Consider the following 23,386-nt stretch of genomic DNA (forward strand, 5'->3'; position numbering starts at 1 on the left):
CAGAGCAGACCCCAAAGCAATAGGCAGCCCCCAACATATAATGACGGTGAAGCAAGATGAAAACACTAACACAGATAGAAAGATAGGTTGAGCAAATGATGGGGCCCAAGCTAACTACATAGGACAGGATAGGAAAGCTGCTGTCTGCCATCCGCAAAAACCCTATCAAAATGAGCCAACCGACTGATAGGAAAAACAGGCCCTGAAGTCGCTAGGCTTCAAAAGACTATATCAGCACTCAGGTATATTCGGAAGACAGAGCAAAAGATCAACAGATCAGAGACAAAAGTAGAATTCAGCTCACCCCCAGCCGGGGATGGCAGAACTCCCAAAAAACAAGGCAAAACAAAAACAAAACTGAAGAGTACAAAGCAGAGCAGAAAAACAGCTTTGAGATGTATGAATCAGACTGGTCTCCAAGAATCCAGCAGGAAAATCACCAGCCAGGAAGAAGGGCGTCGGCAGCCTTATATCCAGTCCTCAATTCCAGCCACCCAGTCATCATCTAGCTGCCCAGGTGTTTGGTAATCAGCCTCACTACCTTCCTTCACCAGAGGAGGGAGTTCATCAGACCTCAATGGTGAAGGGAAAAATGAACTCACAACAGGGATGATTTTGAGACACAGTTGCCGCAAAGTCCTGTTGTTAAGTTACGGAGTCAGGAGGACCAGGGGTGCGGTGGTGGAAGACAAGATGGTGGATGATGAAATCACAGACTCAACTTGTAAGCAGACATGCAGAGCGAGGCCAGCAGTGCTGAGGGGGAGAGATCAGCAGCACCGAAACAGACAGGAAGAGGCAGTGGGGTGACCAGGGGCAAGAGGCAGGAAACTTTTGCAGAGCACCAACACTCATGCATTTCTCCATCAAAAAGTTAGGTGTTCCCCAGTTTGAGACTTTTTAAAAGCGAGTTCTGAGACTAAAACAATTTTTTCAACCTGTGCCATGGCAAGATCAGCAGGAACCTGACCTCTAAGAACCTAACCACCACCAGCATGATCAGATTTATGCCATCTAAGGCTGGTTTCACACTTGCGTTTTTTTGCGCTGGATTTTAGCGCAAAAAAAGCATGCGTTTTTTCCCCCTATATTTTGCATGGGATGCGCTTATGTGCGCATACACATGCGTTTGTATGCGTTTTTACGAGCATGCGTTTTTTTGTGGTGTGCGCTCGGGCGCACAAAATGCATCCTGTTGCATTTTTTGGGCGTCCGACTTGCCTCAAAAAAACAATGCGTTTTTTTACAGCAAGACACCCATTATAAGTCTATGGGTGCGCATATGTGCGCATTGGCATGCTCATGTATGCGTTTTTTTGCGCATGCGTTTTTTTGTTGACCATTAGTTAGACAATGGAATTTAGGGGTTTGGGATAGAGTAAGGGTTAGTTAAGGGGGTTTAGGGTTAGGGTTAGTATGGTTTGGTTAAGGGTTAGGGGTTAGGGTTAGTGTTTGGGTTAGTAGGGTTTGGTTAAGGGTTAGGGTTAGTATGGTTTGGTTAGGGTCAGGGTTAGGGTTAGTATGGTTTGGTTAAGGGTTAGGGTCATGGCTAGGGTTAGGGTTAATAAAGTCATGGTTAGGGTTAGTGTGAGGGGCCAACTAATGTTGGAAAAAACGCAAACGCAGTAAAAACGCACTAAAAACGCATACAAGCGCATAAAAACGCTGCGTTTTTTTCATGCATGCTCATAAAAATGCTTGAAAAAAAAGCAGCATTTGTATGCGTTTTTTCTATGCGTTTTTTTGCAGGAAAAACGCGCTGCAAAACAAAGCAAGTGTGAAAGTAGCCTAAAAGCACCCGACTTGGTGGGCCGAATGTCTAGATCCACGATTGAGGCCATCGGGTGACGACACTGGCTCTTCCCCTCTGTTAAGTGCTGCCCAATCTCCTGTCCAAAACACTGGTGCAGATGCCAACTGCCCTGCAGCTATCCTTTCACATTCTGACTTACCATCATCAGGCACTTTCAAAACCTTGTCCCAGCACAGCACTCAACTGTCCCTACCCCAGGCCTTGGAACAAAAGAGACATTTCCCAGCCACCCACTCACAGGCCCCAATGCTATACCTGCATTCTCTGCATCTGGAGGAGAGTTTTTTCCACCAACATAGGAGTCTTTACTGTTAGGGCAGTGACAATCTGGAATTCCTTGCCTGAGGAGGTGGTGACGTCGAACTCAGTCGAGGGGTTCAAGAGAGGCCTGGATGTCTTCCTGGAGCGTAACAATATTGTATCTTACAGTTATTAGATGCTTTAGAAGGACGTAGATCTGGGGATTTATTCTCATGGAATAAAGGTTGATCTGGATGGACAAATGTCTTTTTTCGGCCTTACTATGTTACATTTCCAGGCTGCTTGCCGTGGAAATGTTGCCATATAGGCTGGAGGATTTACCCAAATTCGTGGCTGCAGCCGTCCATCGGTACTCTGTACCCAGCCACCACGTTCCCCTCCTTGTACCAGCACGTGTCCATGAACATCACGCGTGCACTTACTGGCATTGTCGACTTAACGACCGTCACATGGACAAGCGCTTGTGGCCAGGGACGCTACATTTCCCTGACGGGCGCATTAAGTGTCATGTCACACCTGGCACGGCACATGTTCTCCCGACGTCGAAGATTGCTGTCTCACACACGCGGCTCCGCTCCGTACACCTCGTACACATGCGGCTCCGCTCCGTACACCTCGTACACACGCGGCTCCGCTCCGTACACCTCGTACACATGCGGCTCCGCTCCGTACACCTCGTACACACGCGGCTCCGCTCCGTACACCTCGTACACACAAGGCTCCACTCCATACACCTCGTACACGGCTCCAGTCCGTACACCTCATACACACGTGGCTCTGCTCCATACACCTCATACACACGCGGCTCCGCTCCGTACACCTCGTTCACACACGGCTCTGCTCCCTCGTACACACGGCTCTGCTCCCTCGTACACCTCATACACACACGGCTCCGCTCCGCACACCTCGTACACATGCGGCTCCGCTCCGTACACCTCGTACACATGCGGCTCCGCTCCGTACACCTTGTACACACGCGGCTGCGCTCCGTACACCTCGTACACACGGCTCCGCTCCGTACACCTCGTACACACGCGGCTGCGCTCCGTACACACTCGGCTCTGCTCCGTACACCTCGTACAGACTCGGCTCCGCTCCGTACACCTCGTACACACTCGGCTCCGCTCCGTACACCTCGTACACACGCGGCTGCGCTCCGTACACACTCGGCTCCGCTCCGTACACCTTGTACACACTCGGCTCCGCTCCGTACACCTCGTACACACTCGGCTCCGCTCCGTACACCTCGTACACACTCGGCTCCGCTCCGTACACCTCGTACACACGCGGTTCCTCTCCGTACACCTCGTACACACGCGGCTGCGCTCCGTACACACTCGGCTCCGCTCCGTACACCTCGTACACACGCGGTTCCTCTCCGTACACCTCATACACACACAGCTCCGCTCCGTACACCTCGGACACACGGCTCCGCTCCGTACACCTCGTACACACACGGCTCTGCTCCGTACACCTCGTACACACTCGGCTCCGCTCCGTACACCTCGTACACACGGCTCCGCTCCGTACACCTCGTACACACACGGCTCCGCTCCGTACACCTCGTACACACACGGCTCCGCTCCGTACACCTCGTACACACATGGCTCCGCTCCGTACACCTCGTACACACACGGCTCCGCTCCGTACACCTCGTACACACGGCTCCGCTCCGTACACCTCGTACACACGGCTCCGCTCCGTACACCTCGTACACACACGGCTCCGCTCCGTACACCTCGTACACACACGGCTCCGCTCCGTACACCTCGTACACACACGGCTCCGCTCCGTACACCTCGTACACACGGCTCCGCTCTGTACACCTCGTACACACGGCTCCGCTCCGTACACCTCGTACACACACGGCTCTGCTCCGTACACCTCGTACACACGCGGCTCTGCTCCGTACACCTCGTACACACGCGGCTCTGCTCCGTACACCTCGTACACACGCGGCTCCGCTCCCTACACCTCGTACACACGTGGCTCCGCTCTGTACCGCTCGTACACACACGGTTCTGCTCCGTACACCTCATACACACGCAGCTCCGCTCCGTACACCTCGTACACACGCGGCTCCGCTCCGTACACCTCATACACACGCAGCTCCGCTCCGTACACCTCGTACACCCACGGCTCCGCTCCGTACACCTCGTACACACACGGCTCCGCTCCGTACACCTCGTACACACGCGGCTCCGCTCCGTACACCTCGTACACACGCGGCTCCGCTCCGTACACCTCGTACACACGCGGCTCCGCTCCGTACACCTCGTACACACGCGGCTCCGCTCCGTACACCTCGTACACACGCGGCTCCGCTCCGTACACCTCGTACACACGCGGCTCCGCTCCGTACACCTCGTACACCCGCGGCTCCGCTCCGTACACCTCGTACACACGCGGCTCTGCTCCGTACATCTCGTACACACACGGCTCTGCTCCGTACATCTCGTACACACACGGCTCCGCTCCGTACACCTCGTACACACACGGCTCCGCTCCGTACACCTCGTACACACGCGGCTCCGCTCCGTACACCTCGTACACACGCGGCTCCGCTCCGTACACCTCGTACACACGCGGCTCTGCTCCGTACACCTCGTACACACGCGGCTCTGCTCCGTACACCTCGTACACACGCGGCTCCGCTCCGTACACCTCGTACACACGCGGCTCCGCTCCGTACACCTCGTACACACGCGGCTCCGCTCCGTACACCTCGTACACACGCGGCTCTGCTCCGTACACCTCGTACACACGCGGCTCTGCTCCGTACACCTCGTACACACGCGGCTCTGCTCCGTACACCTCGTACACACGCGGCTCCGCTCCGTACACCTCGTACACACGCGGCTCCGCTCCGTACACCTCGTACACACGCGGCTCCGCTCCGTACACCTCGTACACACACGGCTCCGCTCCGTACACCTCGTACACACACGGCTCCGCTCCGTACACCTCGTACACACACGGCTCCGCTCCGTACACCTCGTACACACACGGCTCCGCTCCGTACACCTCGTACACACGCAGCTCCGCTCCGTACACCTTGTACACACACGGCTCCGCTCTGTACACCTCGTACACACACGGCTCCGCTCTGTACACCTCGTACACACACGGCTCCGCTCCTTACACCTCGTACACACACGGCTCCGCTCCTTACACCTCGTACACACACGGCTCTGCTACATCCACCCTGTAAACCCCTCCTGACCCCACACAGAAACTTCCCCTCATCCAGCACCATGACAACCAGCACAGCAGAGTCCTGCATACACTGAGGCCCTGATCATGTGACCCCTGACTCCTCCCCTCCTGTGACGTCATCCCAGGTCCTGTGCGCACAGAGCAGCCATATATGTGGAGTGCGGCTCTGCAGGTGGAGGTAGGTGCTGGAGATTCCCCATTATTCTCCAATAGCATAAAATGGCAGTGTTAACCCATTAATGCGAGGACACCAGGGGATTTTCATATTGCCGTAGATAAATTCTTACTTTGACGTCAGCAGATCAATCTTCCTCATTGTCTCTGTGTGACTGGATTGTTTGGGAAAATTATAGAGAACTGAAAGTGCAGACGCCAGTTTTTGTGTCATGGGCAAAAGTGTTTCTGGTCAATCAGCGTAAATCTCGGCATTGCCGGATAGTTCCTGGAAAGACGAGTATTTGTAACTCCAAATGTTACTTCCCGATTTGGTAAAATCGACCCTGATTTTCTGCTCTTCCTGTAAATTAGGAGCAGGCTCGGACTGGCCCACAGCCGAGCAGGAGAATCCCCCGGTGGGCCACCACCCTCTAATATGAGCAGTATTTGGCACAATATCCATGAATCACTATGTACAGACGGAGGCCCAGTTTCTTGTTATGGACATTAGTGATTGAGGATAATGTCACACTTGCATGTAGCTGATAAGTGGGGCCCTGGAGTTGGTTACTGGTGGGCCCCCGGCATCTCACTACGACACCGCCTATGAGGCGCACTGTACAGGACAAACTTCCTTTAGGCTACTTTCACACATCCGTCTTTTTGAATCCGGCACGATGCGGCGAAAAGTGTGAAAACCGGATCCAGAATTGCATCCGGTTTTGTCACATAGAAAGTAATGATCGCCGCATCGTGCCGGATGGACATGCGGCGGCCCCGGTTCTTTCTGGATACGGCAAAAATGCGCCATCCGGCATCTGCAAAAAACGTTCCCTGCAACATTTTTTTGGCAGCGCCGGAACGGCTTTTTAAAGTGCACATGCCTGGACACTGTGTGATTTAACCCCAAAGGTGCCCGGCAAGCGCAAGACTCTCTCTGTATCTCTCTCTCTCTCTCTGTATCTCTCTCTCTCTCTCTCTCTGTATCTCTCTCTCTCTCTCTCTGTATCTCTCTCTCTCTCTCTCTGTATCTCTCTCTCTCTCTCTGTATCTCTCTCTCTCTGTATCTCTCTCTTTCTGTATCTCTCTCTTTCTGTATCTCTCTCTCTCTCTGTATCTCTCTCTCTCTCTGTATCTCTCTCTCTGTATCTCTCTCTCTCTCTCTGTATCTCTCTCTCTCTCTCTGTATCTCTCTCTCTCTGTATCTCTCTCTGTATCTGTATCTCTCTCTGTATCTCTCTCTCTCTCTCTCTGTATCTCTCTCTCTCTCTGTATCTCTCTCTCTCTCTGTATCTCTCTCTCTCTGTATCTCTCTCTCTCTGTCTCTCTCTCTCTGTCTCTCTCTCTCTGTATCTCTCTCTCTCTCTCTCTCTGTATCTCTCTCTCTCTCTCTGTATCTCTCTCTCTCTCTCTGTATCTCTCTCTCTCTCTCTCTGTATCTCTCTCTCTCTCTCTCTGTATCTCTCTCTCTCTCTCTCTGTATCTCTCTCTCTCTCTCTGTATCTCTCTCTCTCTCTCTGTATCTCTCTCTCTCTCTCTGTATCTCTCTCTCTCTCTCTGTATCTCTCTCTCTCTCTCTGTATCTCTCTCTCTCTCTCTGTATCTCTCTCTCTCTCTGTATCTCTCTCTCTCTCTGTATCTCTCTCTCTCTCTGTATCTCTCTCTCTCTCTGTATCTCTCTCTCTCTCTGTATCTCTCTCTCTCTCTGTATCTCTCTCTGTATCTCTCTCTCTGTATCTCTCTCTCTGTATCTCTCTCTGTATCTCTCTCCCTCTGTATCTCTCTCCCTCTGTATCTCTCTCTCTGTATCTCTCTTTCCATCTGTATCTCTCTCTCTGTATCTCTTTCCCTCTGTATCTCTCTCTCTCTGTATTGCTCTCTGTATCTCTCTCTCTCTCCCTCTGTATCTCTCTCTCCCTCTCCTTCCATACCTTTCTTTGTCTGACTCACTCGTCTCCCGCGCTCTCCAGATGGCTCTCATTTCTGCGGCTCCCCTCTCTACAGCTGGCTCTCGTCGCCCGGTGCTGCGGCTCCTTTAAATTTTATCCAGGCCGCATCCGGCGACGCATCCACATCCAGTGTCACCGCTACAGGCCGGTTCCGGCGGCATGGCTTTTCACCGCATGCCGCTGGAACCCTGAAACCAGATGTGTGAAAGAGGCCTTAGTCGTCAGACCGCAGATTTTTTCAACACTTGATTTTCCTAGTAATTAAATGGCTGTAATGCAGAGAATAGAATCCCAGAACAAAAAGGCAGATGCGGGAGGATCCCAGGCTCAAAAGACACTTTCTGGCATTTATGTTCAAATATTACATTTCAGTGTCTTATATTGAGCCTTTAACCCTTTTCTAGGTCAGTACGAGTGCGCAGATACCAAACATGTAGAGTTTGGTGAAAAAAATCCCAAATTTCTAAGAAAAACAAAATGCACCTATGTCGCCATTTTCCGACACGCAGCTTCTCCATTTTTCGGGATCTGGAGCTGGGTGAGGGCTTTTTTTTTTTATCTGTGAGCTGATTTTATTGATACCGTGTTCTGATTTTCGTTCTCGTTATGCCGTTTACGCATCGGATTAATTTACTTTATGTTTTGATAGACTTACATTTCTCCTTCGTCTCATTGGGGGACACAGAGACTGTGAGACTGTGGGTGTGTGCTTCTGCCGTCTGGAGGCTGACACTAAGTATACAAAAAAAGAGTTAGCTCCTCCTCCGCCGCATACACCCTCGCCCCCAGACCGGGCGTAACTCAGTTTTTTGCTTAGTGTCTGATGGAGGCACACGCAGTCTGGAGCTCCAGACTAGGTTTTTTTTTTTTTTTTTTTCTCTATGAAGATAAGACAGGGGCGACGGATCCTATAGAGAGGATCCGATCTCCCCAAATCATCAACGGGCGACCACGTGTGAGTAACCCTCCACGTGTTTCTCTCCCGCACCGAGGGACACATCTGGGACTTTTCCCCAGACAACTATTTTTCTTTTTTATTTTGAAAGAGGCGGCAACGCATCCTGATAAGAGGATTGCGGTTTCCCCATCGTCCCCAACGGGCGAGCACGTGTGAGCGATCCTCCACGTTGTTCTCTCCTGCAACGTGGAAATGCCCCTACCACCCCTAGGTAGTGAGTCCAGGGGTGGAGTTGGAGGCGCAGGTAAGGTAGCCTCCCCCTCCCTGCCCAGGGATGGGGTTGAGAAGCACCTCCATGGAGCCCCCTCGGCGGCCCGGCTCACCTTTGGTTGATCAGGCCGGGACCAGGTAGTCCGTCTCTCACCCGGCGCTGCCCCCGGTGGGTAAGCAGGAGAGCTGTGAGCCCGCCGACTTCCGGGGGCGGAGAGCGGCGTCCGCGCGCCCGCCCGCCGACTTCCGGGGATGGCCGGAAGCCCCGCCCACTAACTTCCGGGGGCGGAGAGCGGCGGGCGCGCACAGTGACCGGGGAGCTCCCGCCCCCTCCCTCCAACGCCGCACGTGGAGGGCGGCCAGAGACCCGCGGGCTGCCACGGTCCCCGCTGTATGGGGAGGTCCGGAGTCCGCGCGCCCGCCGACTTCCGGGGATAGCCGGAAGCCCCGCCCACTAACTTCCGGGGGCGGAGAGCGGCGGGCGCGCACAGTTACCGGGGACCTCCCGCCCCCCTCCTTGCATTTCCTCGCAGAAGTGGGGCCGGAAGCCGCCCCCTATCTCCTGGAGTGCAAGTGCCCCGGCGGGTAACGCTGCACGGAAGAGACGCAAAGTTGGGCCATTACCGGTGGGTAAGTGCATCCCCGTTGCGAGTGCCGCACTAGTAGTCAAGGAAGGGGTTATCCTCCTCCTCCTACCCTACCTTGCAATATGTCTGGCAAAGGGAAAGCTCACTCTTTCCTATACGCTGTTTGCGTTTCCTGTGGGGTCAGGCTGCCTAAGGCACAGCCGGGTAAATTTTGTGAAGCCTGCGAGTCGGAGTGAGCCCAAGAGCCCCCCCATTGTTGCAGAGCCCAGTGGTCAGGACCCTCCAGAATGGGCGGTGTCTTTATCAAACTCTATGATATCCCTTACAAAGGCAATTGAGTCTCTCCAAGGCCCAGGTAGGGACAAGGATGGTGGTCTGCCAGCGGAAGACAGCTCGTCCACGTCTCAGGACCCTCCGACCGTTAGAGGCCGCTCCAGCACCAGACAAGCTCATAGCAAAAGAGCTCGTTCCCCGTCGGCCGGACCCTCTGGGGCTTCGGTGGCGGGTATTAGATCTCGTTCCCCGTCGCCGAGCTCAGGAAGCGAGCAGGATGAGGGCGAGGAGGAGGAGGCCTGGAATCCAGAAAGCCTGGGATACCAAGACTCGGTGGACAGCCTCATTGAGGCAGTCAACCAGACTTTAGAGATCGAGGACGATGTGTCCACGGCCTCAGGTCACAAGGTCTCCTTCAAAAAGACCAGGCGACCGCATAGAAGGTTTGCCACGCATCCGGAGTTCGAGGAGCTAGTTCAGAAACATAGGGAACACCCGGATAAGCGTTTTGCAATGCAAAAAGCGCTGCAAGCTAAGTATCCGTTTCCTCCTGAACTCCATAAGGGATGGGTGGAGTCGCCAGTAGTGGACCCACCGGTATCTCGTTTAGCGTCAAGATCGCTATTGTCGATACCCAGCGGTTCTTCTATCAAGGACCCAACTGATCGCCTTATAGAGGGGCTTGCCCGCTCGGTGTACGAGGCAGCGGGGTCGGCCCTTGCCCCCTCCTTTGCGGCTACTTGGGTGGCTAAGGCCATGGTTTCGTGGGCGGACGCTCTGCAGAATGCCCTCCAAGACAGAGACCTGCCTGCGGAGGTCTTGGAGGTGACAAATCAGATCTTAGGGGCAAGTGATTTTCTCGTCAGCGCCTCTCTGGACGCGGCCGAGTGTTCTGCGGTGGCAGCAGCAAATGCGATCGCCATTAGGCGAGCATTATGGCTGAGATTGTGGAAGGCGGATTCTATCTCCAAAAAGTCCTTGACCTCATTGCCGTTTCAGGGCAATCGGTTGTTCGGTGAGAAGCTTGATAAGCTTATCTCAGAAGCCACAGGGGGGAGGAGTAGTTTCCTCCCGCAGCAGAGGACTTGGCCAGCATTCAGGCAGACACAGAGGCGTTTTCGGCCTTTTCGTAACCCCTGGAGGGGGTCTTCGGCCAGAGCATCCACCTCCGCAAATGATGGTCAGATTAGGGAAAGGCAAATCTCTTACAGAGCCAATCCGCTGGGTAGAGGCCGAGGCCGTTTGCCCAGAACAAGGGGGGCCAGATCCCAAAAGCCTCCAGCAAAATGACTCGAGGCGCTTAGTACCTTCGGACGACAGAGTGGGCGGACGCCTACTAAAGTTCAGCCACGTTTGGGTCGCAGTGGCACGCGACGCTTGGGTGGCAGAATTGATATCGTCCGGGTACAAGATAGAGTTTCTCGGGCTCCCGCCACGGCGATTCTTCCGTTCCCGGCTTTCCGGAACAGAGTCGCAGGCGGAGAGTTTGTTACAGGCCATAATGACGCTACAGCGCAACGGGGTCATTGTCCCAGTACCGAAAAGCGAAGAGACACAAGGTTTTTACTCCAACCTGTTTTCGGTCCCCAAAAAGGACGGGACAGTAAGGCCAGTATTAGATCTAAAAATCCTAAACAAATTCATCAGAGTCAGGCGGTTCCGGATGGAATCCCTCCGTTCGGTCATTGCAGCCATGGATCCAGGGGAGTTCCTGGCCTCGATCGATGTGCAGGATGCGTATCTGCACATTCCGATTTTTCCTCCACACCAGAGGTTCCTGCGTTTTGCGATCGGAGGGCGACATTTTCAATTTGTTGCTCTGCCCTTCGGTCTGGCCACTGCTCCCAGAGTCTTTACGAAGATAATGGCGGTGGTTATGGCCATCCTGCATGCTCGGGGCATAACGGTACTACCTTACCTGGACGACCTTTTGGTAAAGGGGCCGTCCTTTCAGGCGTGCCAGGAGAATGTCAGTATCACGCTGGATACCCTGGCGCGTCTAGGCTGGTTGATCAATCGGAACAAATCGTCCTTGGTTCCAGCCCAGAGAATTGTATTCCTAGGCATGGTTTTCAACACCTCCCGGGGGCTGGTGATCCTCCCTCAGGACAAAGCGCGAAAGATCAAACAGGGGGTACGGAACCTTCTACAGCCAGGCTCCAGATCCATCCGGTACGGCATGAGTGTGTTGGGCAGAATGGTGGCGGCGATGGAGGCAATCCCGTTTGCCCAGTTCCATCTCCGTCCGCTTCAGCATGCGCTCTTGTCAGCATGGGACAGAAGGTTGCTATCCCTCAGTCATCGGTGCAATTTGTCTCCGCTGGTCCGACAATCACTCCGGTGGTGGACTCGCGACTCGTCTCTTGTCCAGGGGAAACCCTTTCCCCCGGAACAGTGGTTGGTGGTGACGACCGATGCAAGCCTGCAAGGTTGGGGAGCAGTTTTCCAGAGTCACACAGCCCAGGGGCGGTGGTCCATTCAGGAGATAATTCTCCCGATCAACATTCTGGAGATACGGGCAATACGATTGGCCCTGCAACATTTTCAGTGTTTCCTGAGACACCGGCCGGTGCGCATTCAGTCGGACAATGCTACAGCAGTAGCATATGTCAACCATCAGGGGGGCACGCGCAGCCAAACAGCCATGCGCGAGGTTGGACTGGTACTGCGTTGGGCCGAAAAGAACCACGTGGTAATTTCAGCGGTGCACATTCCGGGAGTCGAAAACTGGGCGGCAGATTTTCTCAGCCGACAGGGGGTCGCGGCAGGGGAATGGTCCCTGCACCCCGAGGTTTTTCAACAGATCTGCCAACGGTGGGGGACACCAGACGTGGACCTTATGGCATCCAGAGAGAACGCCAAAGTGCAAAGGTTCGTCGCTCGATCCCTCGACCCGCAGGCGATCGCAGCAGACGCTCTGGTGCTTCCATGGAGCCAGTTTCGTCTCCCATACTTGTTCCCCCCGCTACCTCTGCTTCCAAGGGTCATCAGAAAGTTAAGGAGAGAGAAGGTTCCAGCAATTCTGCTAGCGCCAGACTGGCCTCGGAGGGCCTGGTATGCAGATCTGGTTCAGCTAGTGGTGGACGTACCCTGGCGTCTACCAGATCGACCGGACTTGCTGTCCCAGGGGCCGATCTACCATCCGAACTTAGGGGCCCTGTGTTTGACGGCGTGGCCATTGAATCTTGGCTGTTAACACAGGCAGGATTCAGGCGCGATGTGGTGGCCACGATGGTAAGTGCCCGAAAACCTTCCTCGGCGAAGGTATATCATCGGACTTGGGAAGTTTTTTTCCGTTGGTGTAGGGATCGCGGAGTGGCTCCTCTGGTTTTTTCAACCCCCAACGTACTGGCTTTTTTGCAGGCAGGGCTGGACGCAGGGCTGGCTCCGAGTTCGCTCAGGACGCAAATCTCGGCCCTGTCGGTCCTTTTTTCAACGAAAGGTCGCTTCGGTCTGGCAGGTTAAGACGTTTATGCAGGGGGTCGCACATTTAGTACCCCCCTATAAGGCGCCGACGGAATCATGGGACCTGAACTTGGTGCTCAGAGCCCTTCAGGAGCCCCCCTTCGAACCCTTGCAAGAAGTCTCCTTACCTTACCTGTCCAGAAAAGTCGTTTTTCTGGTAGCTATTACGTCTATTAGGCGGGTTTCGGAATTGGCGGCTTTATCTTGTAAACCGCCGTTCTTGACTTTTTATAAGGATAAGGTAGTTTTAAGGCCAGCTCCCCCCTTCTTGCCGAAGGTTGTCTCTGCATTCCATATCAACGAAGACATTGTCTTACCTTCGTTTTGCCCGGCACCGGTGCACAAGGTAGAAAAGGCTTTGCACACACTCGATCTGGTAAGAGCTCTTAGGAGGTATGTGACAAAGACAGCATCTTTCCGCCGGACAGACTCTCTATTCGTGATCCCAGAAGGGAGACGGAAGGGGCTTGCTGCGTCCAAAGCGACTTTGGCCAGATGGGTTCGCCTGACGATTCAGGAATCTTATGAAATCAGTGGCACGCCGGTTCCGGCAGGGATCAAGGCACACTCGGCTCGAGCAGTGGGTGCCTCATGGGCACTGCGACACCAAGCTTCAGCGGAACAGGTGTGCAAAGCAGCTACCTGGTCCAGTTTGCATACGTTTGTCAAACATTATAACGTACATACCCAGGCATCCTCGGATGCAAGCCTGGGAAGAAAGATTCTTCAGGCAGCAGTTGCGCACCTCTAATCAGGGGCGCAAAGTAGCATGGATTGGGTGAGCTAAGATCCCGCCCAGGGACTGCTTTAGAACGTCCCACAGTCTCTGTGTCCCCCAATGAGACGAAGGAGAAACATGGATTTTTGTGAGTACTCACCGTAAAATCCTTTTCTCCGAGACGCTCATTGGGGGACACAGCACCCACCCTACTAGCCAGTTGGCTTTTGCTTATTTTAAGTTATACAAATCCTTATGTAAGGATCAGGGTGGTCCCTTTTCCAGACGTATAATTTCTTGCCTGAGTTTAAGGCGCGTTCTCCTACTGCTTATGCACTAAACTGAGTTACGCCCGGTCTGGGGGCGAGGGTGTATGCGGCGGAGGAGGAGCTAACTCTTTTTTTGTATACTTAGTGTCAGCCTCCAGACGGCAGAAGCACACACCCACAGTCTCACAGTCTCTGTGTCCCCCAATGAGTGTCTCGGAGAAAAGGATTTTACGGTGAGTACTCACAAAAATCCATGTTTCTGAACGCAGCAATAGCAAATATGTTTTGTTTGTTTTTTTTTTTAAATTGTTTTATTTCGATCTAGGCAAAAGGGGGTGATTCTTACTTTTGTGAAGGTTTTTTTTTTTAAATTTTTTTCATAATTTTTTTTTCCTGCGATCACGGGCGCCAAAGTGCGGGACTTGTATTGCGCTTCCTGCCAGCGTGTGTTAAATGCCGCTGTCAGTGATTGGCATCGGCATTTAACTAGTTAACAACTGCTGGCGGATCTCGGAACCACCCATGGCTATTAGAGGCACATGACAGCTGATCAGATCAGTTGTCCTTTGCAGGGAAAGATGTGGGCGCAGCACCAGAGCCCCCAACAAAGGAAGGGACACGACCTTTGATGTACCTGTATACGTCCAAGGTCATGAAGGGGTTAATGATAAAGCTAATTTTAGAAATAACAATTTAGGAAATCTATTTTTTATTTTTGCCATTTTGCGATAACACTGGCCTTTTGCTATGTTTTACATTGAGATATTTATACTGTAACAGCTGAAAAATAATCTGACTTTATAACTTACATGATCCCAAATGAGAGGACGTAGATATTCTCTGTGAAAACTCTAGATGTATAAAGAGCTCAATCTCATTATTGCTCTATATCAATATCACAGCTGAAGTGATGGTATATTTTATGTGATATGTGTTTTACACTCACTCATTTTTCAACTTTTCTTCCCATTTAGGTTTGAAAAATTTTTCTGACCTGTCAAGTATGTATACAAACAGGGGCAAGATGGCGGAGAGGATATTACACCTCACCCTAGAGATCCTCTTCCGGCTTACTGGAGAGGTGAGAGACTCTGATGACGTCACATTACATCATTCTTATCTATGGGAATAACAGATGGACAGAACTGGAGAGGTGAGGACTCTGGAAATGTCTGTAGTGAGATTTATTAATGTGTCTCTCCATAACCAGGATTACACAGTGGTGAAGAAGACCTCTAGTGAGCGCTGTCAGGAGCCTGTGTCTGAGGGATGGAGAAGACCCCTGAGCCCAATAACAGGGCCTCCACCTCCCCTCCTGATACATGAGGACATCAATGACCAGAAGATCCTAGAACTCACCTACAAGATAATGGAGATGCTGACTGGAGAGGTGACACTGCTGGGAATGCTGGGATATTATACAGTAACGCTATGAAGGGATCGGGGGATGACGGTATCATTGTATGTGTCAGGTTCCTATAAGGTGTCAGGATGTCGCTGTCTATATCTCCATGGAGGAGTGGGAGTATTTAGAAGGACACAAAGATCTGTACAAGGACGTCATGATGGAGGTTCCCCAGCCCCTCACATCACCAGGTAATAGACAGGACTAAATACACGCGGCCTATCATTATCTGTATGTAAAGAATGAGTTCAGTCCCTGTATGTGTTTCCTCCAGATCTATCCAGTAAGAGGACAACACCAGAGAGATGTCCCCGTCCTCTTTTTCTTCCACAGGACTGTAAACAAGAAGATCCCAGTGTTCCTCAGGATCATCAGGTAGATGGAGAGAAGGTGTCATGAGATCTCCCCTATGATGTGTAGACGGCTGTGAAGGTCTTGTGTTCAGCCTTGTATTATCCACCAGTATTATATGGTTTATACTTGTGTAATGAGAACGGTGGAGATGGCAGGATTAGAGCTGATCATAGATGTGACTTCTCCATCTGTCTGTGACTTTTACAATATTTGTTTCAGGATGAAGATCTGATCCATATTAATACTACAAAGACATATGTGAGGGGTGATGAGTGGTGTAAAAAGGAGATTAGTACAAATGATAGCCCAGGTGAGTAGTAACAACTAAATACAGAGACGTCACAGATTCTTTCACTTTGTGGTTTGTCTGTTCTTTTTATTGTATATTTTCTCTTTTTCAGACAAAATACGCATTAAATATGATTGAATATGTACTTCTGTTATAGGTGGTAACACATGTAAAATACAGTTGGAATATAAATATAACATTTTATGTGAAAATCTTTTATTTCTTCAACATCTGCTGAGGTCTTTGTACAATAGTAAATAATGGAACACCCTTAGAGATGTTCAGGATCAGCCACTGAGTGTATTGGCCTGCTTTGGCCCTGAGATATTAACTTTAACTTGGATCAGTCTAGATATCTTTAATCCAGTACCTCACGCCTGATACCTGGTGTTAAACTTGCTGCCTTATGTTTGGATGGTGTTCAGCCTGCAACCTCTGCCTCCTGGCATGACTTTGGTGTACCTGTTTTTCGCCTCATGACTTGACTTGGTTTAACCTTTGTCATTGTGACTTTGCTTGATTTAGTCTTTTTGCATCATGGCTTGGTTTATTCTTTGATGTTTGACCTTGGTTATTTAGCCTTTTTTTGGGTCTAGGGTCAGCTTTTTAGCTTTAGTTAGCCTTTGGCCAAGTGCCTTGATGTAAATACGTTATAGAGGGTTTACATCAAGCTGAGCTCTGAACCCTTCCCGGCATGTTGCGTAATTTCCCCAAGTTTACTTCTCATGACTTTCATATCCTTAGTGTTTGTTCAGGGTACCCATTCCCAAAGCACCTCGGCTCCATCCCATGACAAATTATGTCTCTCCTCCCCCCTGTATTTCCTGTGTCTGGGATCATCTTTTCTCACCTCTTGCCCCGATCCTACCCATCCTTTTATTTTAATTTGGTTCCTCACAAACTTTTCACATCTTGTGGTCTACTCTGAAGTCATCTATGGAAATTTGTCAGGTGTATAGGATGATTTTTAATTCTGTGATGTTGTTCCATATGGATGACAGTTGCGGAGCTATGGGATCTGCCAATTGATGTAGAAATGTTGCGAGTGTCCAGGTGCGGTTTGACTGGTTGAAGATCTTTGGCTTCGTACAGGACTCTTACCACCGTTGCACACACTTGACCTCTTCCCCTGAAATGGTACTACTGGTCACTATCTCCACTCTGTAATGCTAAATACCCGATAGGTTTGGATATGGACAGATAGACCAGCTGTGTAGATGGCCAGCACCCTTCGTCAACCACCTCACAAACAGGACACCTAAACGGACCATCTATGTTGATGTCCAAAGTAATATCCCTGCATCTGGGGTCTTCCAAATTGAAGAAATGTATCTGCTCCGATATTCCTCAGTCATAGGAGTACCATCCATCAATGGTTGGGGTGTCCACCCTGTTGCATACTAAGTCCCATCTCCAGGAATTAGTATCTTATGTCACCATCTGTGTAGCCGATTCCCAGTGAGCATAGGTAACTAATTAGCTTCCCGTAACCTCCAGTACACAGTTGTCTTTTTCCGTCATACATGACGGCACCACAAGAGAGGGGATCCACCCTTCAAGGACAGGAAACCTTCAAGATAAAAGGAGCGGCTCTTCACTCCGCATCAGTTGGTTTCCTGTCCTTGATGGGGAACCCTCAAGATGAAGATCTTTGAAGAATGAAGAGGATGCCTGGGTCAGATGGTTTTTGGCAAACACTGGTCTGCTGCATCCATCACCAGGTACCGGTAGTCGCCTCGGGGGCCATGTCTCACCATGCCCCCCTGAGCGAAGCATGGCCACTGCCCGTGAGGCAATGCCCTGGTGAAGATAAGCCTCGGAGGCCACATTGGTGTACCCTCCCTGTTGCCGGCAACCCACAAGTTATATGGAGGTCCTCGGAGGCCACATTTATGGTGCCCTCCCTGTCGACTTATAGTGGCCATGCAGCCCCGTGGGCCACATCGGTGCCTGGGTGAATGAAAACTCCTCGGAGGCCCCTTTTTCTCTTTCACCATGACTGCACCACTGTGTGAGGGGATCCGCCCCACGGGGACAGGAAACCTACAGATAAAAAGGCGATACCTCTCTCCCGCATCAGTTAGTTTCCTGTCCCAATAGGGAACCTACAGACTTACCATCGTCGTGGGATGCCGGGGCGACCAGTCTGGAGGATGACAGCGGGGGCCCCCTGTCCCAGCTGGGGCAGTTACCCAAGGCGCCACCGCTGGGGTCAGCGGGCCTCCAGGGTGTGCGGGTGGAGAGGTGGCAGAAGCGTTCCAGAAGACCGCCTTTCCTGGGGGATAGCGTCCTCCATGTGCGTCCGAGGCGGCCCTGGGCCGGAGCAGGTACCGAGGTGGCTAGAGCGCCAGCGGGCGCCGGGATCCCCACGCGTGCCAGCAGCATGAGGAGCCTGCAGAAAGGTTTAGAGCAGGGAATAGCTACCAGCACATTGAAGGTTCAGGTGCCGGCCCTAGGGGCCCTATACAACTATGACTTGGCAGGGAACCGTTGGGTGTCTAGGTTCATTAAGGCAGCCAGTAGATCCAGGCCTATGTCTTCCCTAAGCACTCTTCCCTGGGATCTAAACTTGGTGCTCTCAGCCCTGACCAAGCCTCCCTTTGAGCCTTTACCAGAGACACCGCTAAAATTAATATCACTTAAGACCTCCCTCTTGATAGCCCTGACCTCGGCCCGCAGAATCAGTGATATTCAGGCCCTGTCGGCCTTCCCTCCATTTACGCAGATCCTGGATGACAGGGTGGTACTTAATACGGACCCAGCCTACCTACCGAAGGTGGCATCTCGATTCCTCAGAACCCAGGAAATCTCCCTCCCCTCCTTTTGCCCCAATCCCAAAAGCAAGGGAGAAGAAGCTCTACACACATTAGATGTCAGGAGATGCCTAATGGAATACCTAGCGGCCGCCAGGGAGTGTAGAAAGGATAGGTCTCTTTTTGTGTGCTTCCAGGGGCCAAGAAAGGGGCGGAAAGCAACAAAGCACGCTGGCGAGATGGATAAAAGACGCCATCACCTTGTCATACTCGTCGCAGGGTGCGGACATCCCAGACAGAGTAACAGCCCATTCTACAAGAGCGGTGTCAACTTCCTGGGCAGAGAGAGCAGACGTCTCCATTGAGCAGATATGTAGAGCCGTCACTTGGTCATCTCCCTCAACTTTCTTTAACCACTATCGGCTGGACCTAGCCACCTCCTCAGATCTAACCTTTGGTAGAAGGGTGCTGGAAGCAGTGGTCTTCCCCCTAATAGATAGTCTCTGCAATTCTCTCCGTGGTGCCATCATGGGGGAAAAAGTAAAGTGTAGTTACTTACCGTTAACGGTATTTCTCTGAGCCCATGACGGCACCCGTATATTCCCTCCCTACGTGCATGGGGTGCGCACTTATTGTAAATACCGTTTAATCAAATAGTCACGTGGTGTCTCCTCTACGCAGTTTAATGATTATAGAAATTTTTTCTTTTAGTTGTGTTAGTATTAGGGTGGTTTCACATTAGCGTTTCAGGGCGCAGCGACGGCCTGCGCACGGCCGCCACTAAGCCCCACCCCCTGTCGCGCCTCTTCCGGTAGCTCCGCCTACCGGCGCATGACGCTGCATGCGTCCTGCGTCCCCTATCTTTATCACTGGGGACGCAGACCGTGCGCAGTATGCGTTTGGCGGCGCATGCGTCCTTTTGACGGTGCGCCGACCAGCGCCAAATGCAACCTGTTGCAATTTGGTTGCGCTCGGAGCACCGTCAAAAGGACGCATGCGACGCCAAACGCATACTGCGCACGGCCTGCGTCCCCAGTGATAGGGGAAGCAGGACGCATGCAGCGTCTTGCGCCGATAGGCGGAGCTACCGGAGGAGGCGCGGCAGGGGCGGGGCTTAGCGACGGCAGTTTGCAGGCCGTCGCTGCGCCCTGAAACGCTAATGCGAAACCACCCTTAGGCTGAAGTTCCTTTGATGCTCTGTAAAACAACTGATGCGGGAGAGAGGTACCGCCTTTTTATATGTAGGTTTCCTGTCCCCGTGGGGCGGATCCCCTCTCTCCGTGGTGCCGTCATGGGCTCAGAGAAATACCATTAACGGTAAGTAACTACGCGTTTTTGTGCCCTCCCTGTTGAGCACAAAACGCCAGTCACCGTTTGGATGAAAGAAAGGAGAAGAAAAATTTTCCAAAGCAGCCATTTCAGACCTTTCGGCGCTCCATTCAGAAGGGTCGGAAGTTCAGAAGACAGCAGTATAGGGATCGAGACAGAAAAAACTCTGACAAGCGATCCAGAGGAGGTAGAGGCTTCTACTTAGGCAAGCCCTCCAAAGACACCAAAAAATCCTCCCAGTGATGGTCCTTCTCAGGTGGGAGGGAGGCTCTCTCACTTCCAGCCTGGGAGAGGATTTCATCCAGCACCTGGATCCTGCAAATTGTGGGATCGGGTCTGGAGTTAATGTTCCACCACTGGCTGCCACAAAGATGCATGCAGACTCCAGTACAGTCCTCACAAGAAAAACAAAAAAGCCTGGAAGGGAAAGTAATGTCGCTCCTAGACAAACATGTCCTGGAAGAGTAGAAAAAAGGGAAGAAAGTTCCAGCGCAAGGAATGGAAAATTAAAAATCCATTTTATTGTGCCAATGCATATTAAAATTCCAGCAGGTACAGCATATCAGTCGGATGACTGCAGAACAACGCGTTTCGACGCCTCAGGTCTTAATCATGAACATAAAATGGATTTTTAATTTTCCATTCCTTGCGCTGGAACTTTCTTCCCTTTTTTCTACTATTGATTGACTGCCTAGTCAAATCCGTGCGCAGGATTTGGATCCTACCAGCAAGGCAGTGCGGTGAGCTGGATTATTCTGTTCCTTTACTTCATTGTCCTGGAAGAGGTTCCGGTAGAAAAAAGAAAGGAAGGCTTTTACCCCCCCCCCATTTCTTATAAAAAAAGCCGGACAATTCCTGGAGGACAATTATAAATCTGAAGAGCCTCAACAGGTATCTGATATTCTCGTCATTCAAGATGGAGACGATAAGGTCAGCAGTAAAACTACTCTTTCCGCAGTGTTATATGGCAGTCCAGGACCTCAAGGACGCTTATTACCACATCCCGATCTGGCAACAAGATCGCAAATATCTCATGGTGGCAGTCCAGATGGGGTCACAGTTACGTCACTTTCAGTACAGGGCTCTGCCCTTTGGGGTAGCGATAGCCCCTCGAGTTTTCACAAAGTTGATTGCAGAGGTCACACGCATCTCGGAGAAAAAGATACTCTGATAATACCTTATCTGGACGACTTCTTGATAGTGGGAAGAAATTTCCCTCACTGTCAAGAACAAGTCAGAATAGTGATGGAAACACTACAGACGCTGGGATGGCAGCTGAACCTCAAAAAAATCCAAACTGGAACCAGCAATGATTCAGAATTTCTTGTGGCTAACAGTGGATTCAGTAGCGCAGGAGTGTCGTCTCCCAGAGGAGAAAGAGGAAAGAATCAAACAATTGATTTTGAAAAACAATAAAGAAAACGGAAATGACACTAAGAGCAATGTCGTTGTTGGGGTCCCTAACCTCCTGCATGCCAGCGGTAAAATGAGCCAAGTTCTATTCAAAGGAACTACAATGGTGTGTACTGCAGAACGACATAGATCTTCACGGGCAGTTAGAGCGAAAGCTTATCCTCCCGGACTCCGTGCTCCAATCACTCAGGTGGTAGTTACAGATAGTCATCTCCGATAGGAGTACCCTGAACATACACAGCCTCCAAAGTAGTCACAATGAACGCCAGTCCTTGGGGGTGGGGTGCTCACCTAGACACACAATGGCTCCAGGATCCCTGGGCCCAGGAGGAAAGAAATCTATCCTCAAACGATTGGGAACTTCTGGCAATCGAGAAGGCACTGGAGGGGTTGTTACCACAGTTAGGACTCTCACGTGGTGTCCTCTTATCGGACAGCCAAACAGCAGTCGCGTATAAATAACCAGGGGGGCACCCGTTCTCGGACATTAATGCAGATAACAGAAAGGATCATGACTCTGGCAGAACATCAGCTCCTCTCATTGTCGGCCCTGCTTATCCGAGGAGTAGACAATCTGAAGGCAGATTTTCTGAGCAGGAATCACTTGAGGCAGGGAGAATAGTCCCTAAAAGAGTCCATTTTTCACCAGATAGTGAACATGTGGGGCAAATCCAAAATAGATCTCTTTGCCTCAAAAGCCAACAGAGAGGTTCAGAAATTCTGTTTCCTAAATCCAGCAGACAGGCCGTTGGCAGTAGACGCCTTCAGGATAGAGTTGACATCAGGTCTCTTGTACGCCTTCCCTCCAATATGCCTCATACCAGCAGTTCTGAGGAAGATCAGAGAGGGCAGAGCCAGAGTGATTGTGATAGCCCCCTTTTGGCCGAACAGACCATGGTTCTACTGGCTGAGGGTGATGTCAGTGACAGACCCATGGGTGTACCCAGAGTACCACGACCTCCTAACACAGGGTCCCTTCAATCACCCACAGAAGTCCGGGCTGAATTTGACAGCTTGGAATTTGAAAGGTCACTACAAGAAAAAAAGGATTCTCAGCTGGGTTAATATCCACTTTTACTCAGTAGCAGAAAGCCAGTTACTACTAAAATTTATGGGAGTTTATGGAAAAAATTCTCATTTGTCTCAGGGCCAATACGGGAAGGGGAAGTCCCAATAGTGGCAATACTGGAATTTCTGCAAAAAGGTTTAGAGTTGGGGTTAGCTGTCAGTACCCTCAAAGTACATGTCTCAGCCTTGGCAGCATTATTTAACTGTGATCTGGAAAATAATAGGTGGGTGGCCAGGTTTATCCGAGCCTGTAGTAGAGCTGACTCTGTCCCATCTCCTACTCCTCCACCTTGGGATCTAAATTTAGTTTTGTCATCTTTGACAGAGAGTCCTTTTGAACCATTAAACACAACGTCAGATAAAATACTAACATTAAAAACAGCCTTATTAGTGGCGCTCATGTCGGCCTGTAAGATTGGGGATTTACACGCATTGTCAGCAGACCCTCCCTACACTCAGGTCATGGATGATAGAATTGTGTTAAAATTAGATCCAGCATATCTCCCCAAGGTGGTGTCAAGATTCCACAGGGCTCAGGAGATAATTTAACTATCTTTTTGTCCTAACCCTAGCAACAAGAAGGAGGAGAGACTCCATTGCCTAGATGTGAGGAGATGTCTCCTGCAGTATTTAGAGTTGATAAGACCTTGGAGAAAGCAGAGGGCTTTATTTGTTTCATTCCAGGGGGCAAGGAAGGGCCTTAAAGCCTCTAAACAGGCTATAGCTAGATGGGTGAGAGAGGCCATTATGCTAGCGTATAGTAGTGCAGGCAGAGCTGTTCCAGAGGGCCTAAAAGCCCACTCCACGAGGGCCATGGCGACATCCTGGGAGGAGAGAGCAGACTCTTCCATCGACAAAATCTGTAAGGCAGCCACTTGATCCTCGCCGTCTACCTTCTTC

General features: G+C 51.3%; 1 protein-coding gene across 4 annotated transcripts in view; it reads left to right on the forward strand.

Annotated features, from left to right (window-relative positions):
* Nucleotides 1–23,386, forward strand: part of LOC141055790 (uncharacterized) — a 79,223-nt gene that overhangs the window by 21,320 nt on the left and 34,517 nt on the right. For 2 of the 4 annotated variants that reach the window (XM_073552495.1, XM_073552496.1), the window contains exons 6-10: nt 14,850–14,956; nt 15,086–15,265; nt 15,348–15,471; nt 15,555–15,655; nt 15,854–15,944. The exons of the other annotated variants lie outside the window; for them this stretch is intronic. In XM_073552495.1, coding sequence (XP_073408596.1) covers nt 14,850–14,956; nt 15,086–15,265; nt 15,348–15,471; nt 15,555–15,655; nt 15,854–15,944 — 603 coding nt within the window. The remainder of the gene's footprint in view (nt 1–14,849; nt 14,957–15,085; nt 15,266–15,347; nt 15,472–15,554; nt 15,656–15,853; nt 15,945–23,386) is intronic. 4 annotated transcript variants of the gene reach the window in all.

Source organism: Dendrobates tinctorius, unplaced genomic scaffold, assembly GCF_039654945.1.
Source record: "Dendrobates tinctorius isolate UK_male_01 unplaced genomic scaffold, ASM3965494v1 ptg000192l, whole genome shotgun sequence".
Classification (NCBI taxonomy): domain Eukaryota; kingdom Metazoa; phylum Chordata; class Amphibia; order Anura; family Dendrobatidae; genus Dendrobates; species Dendrobates tinctorius.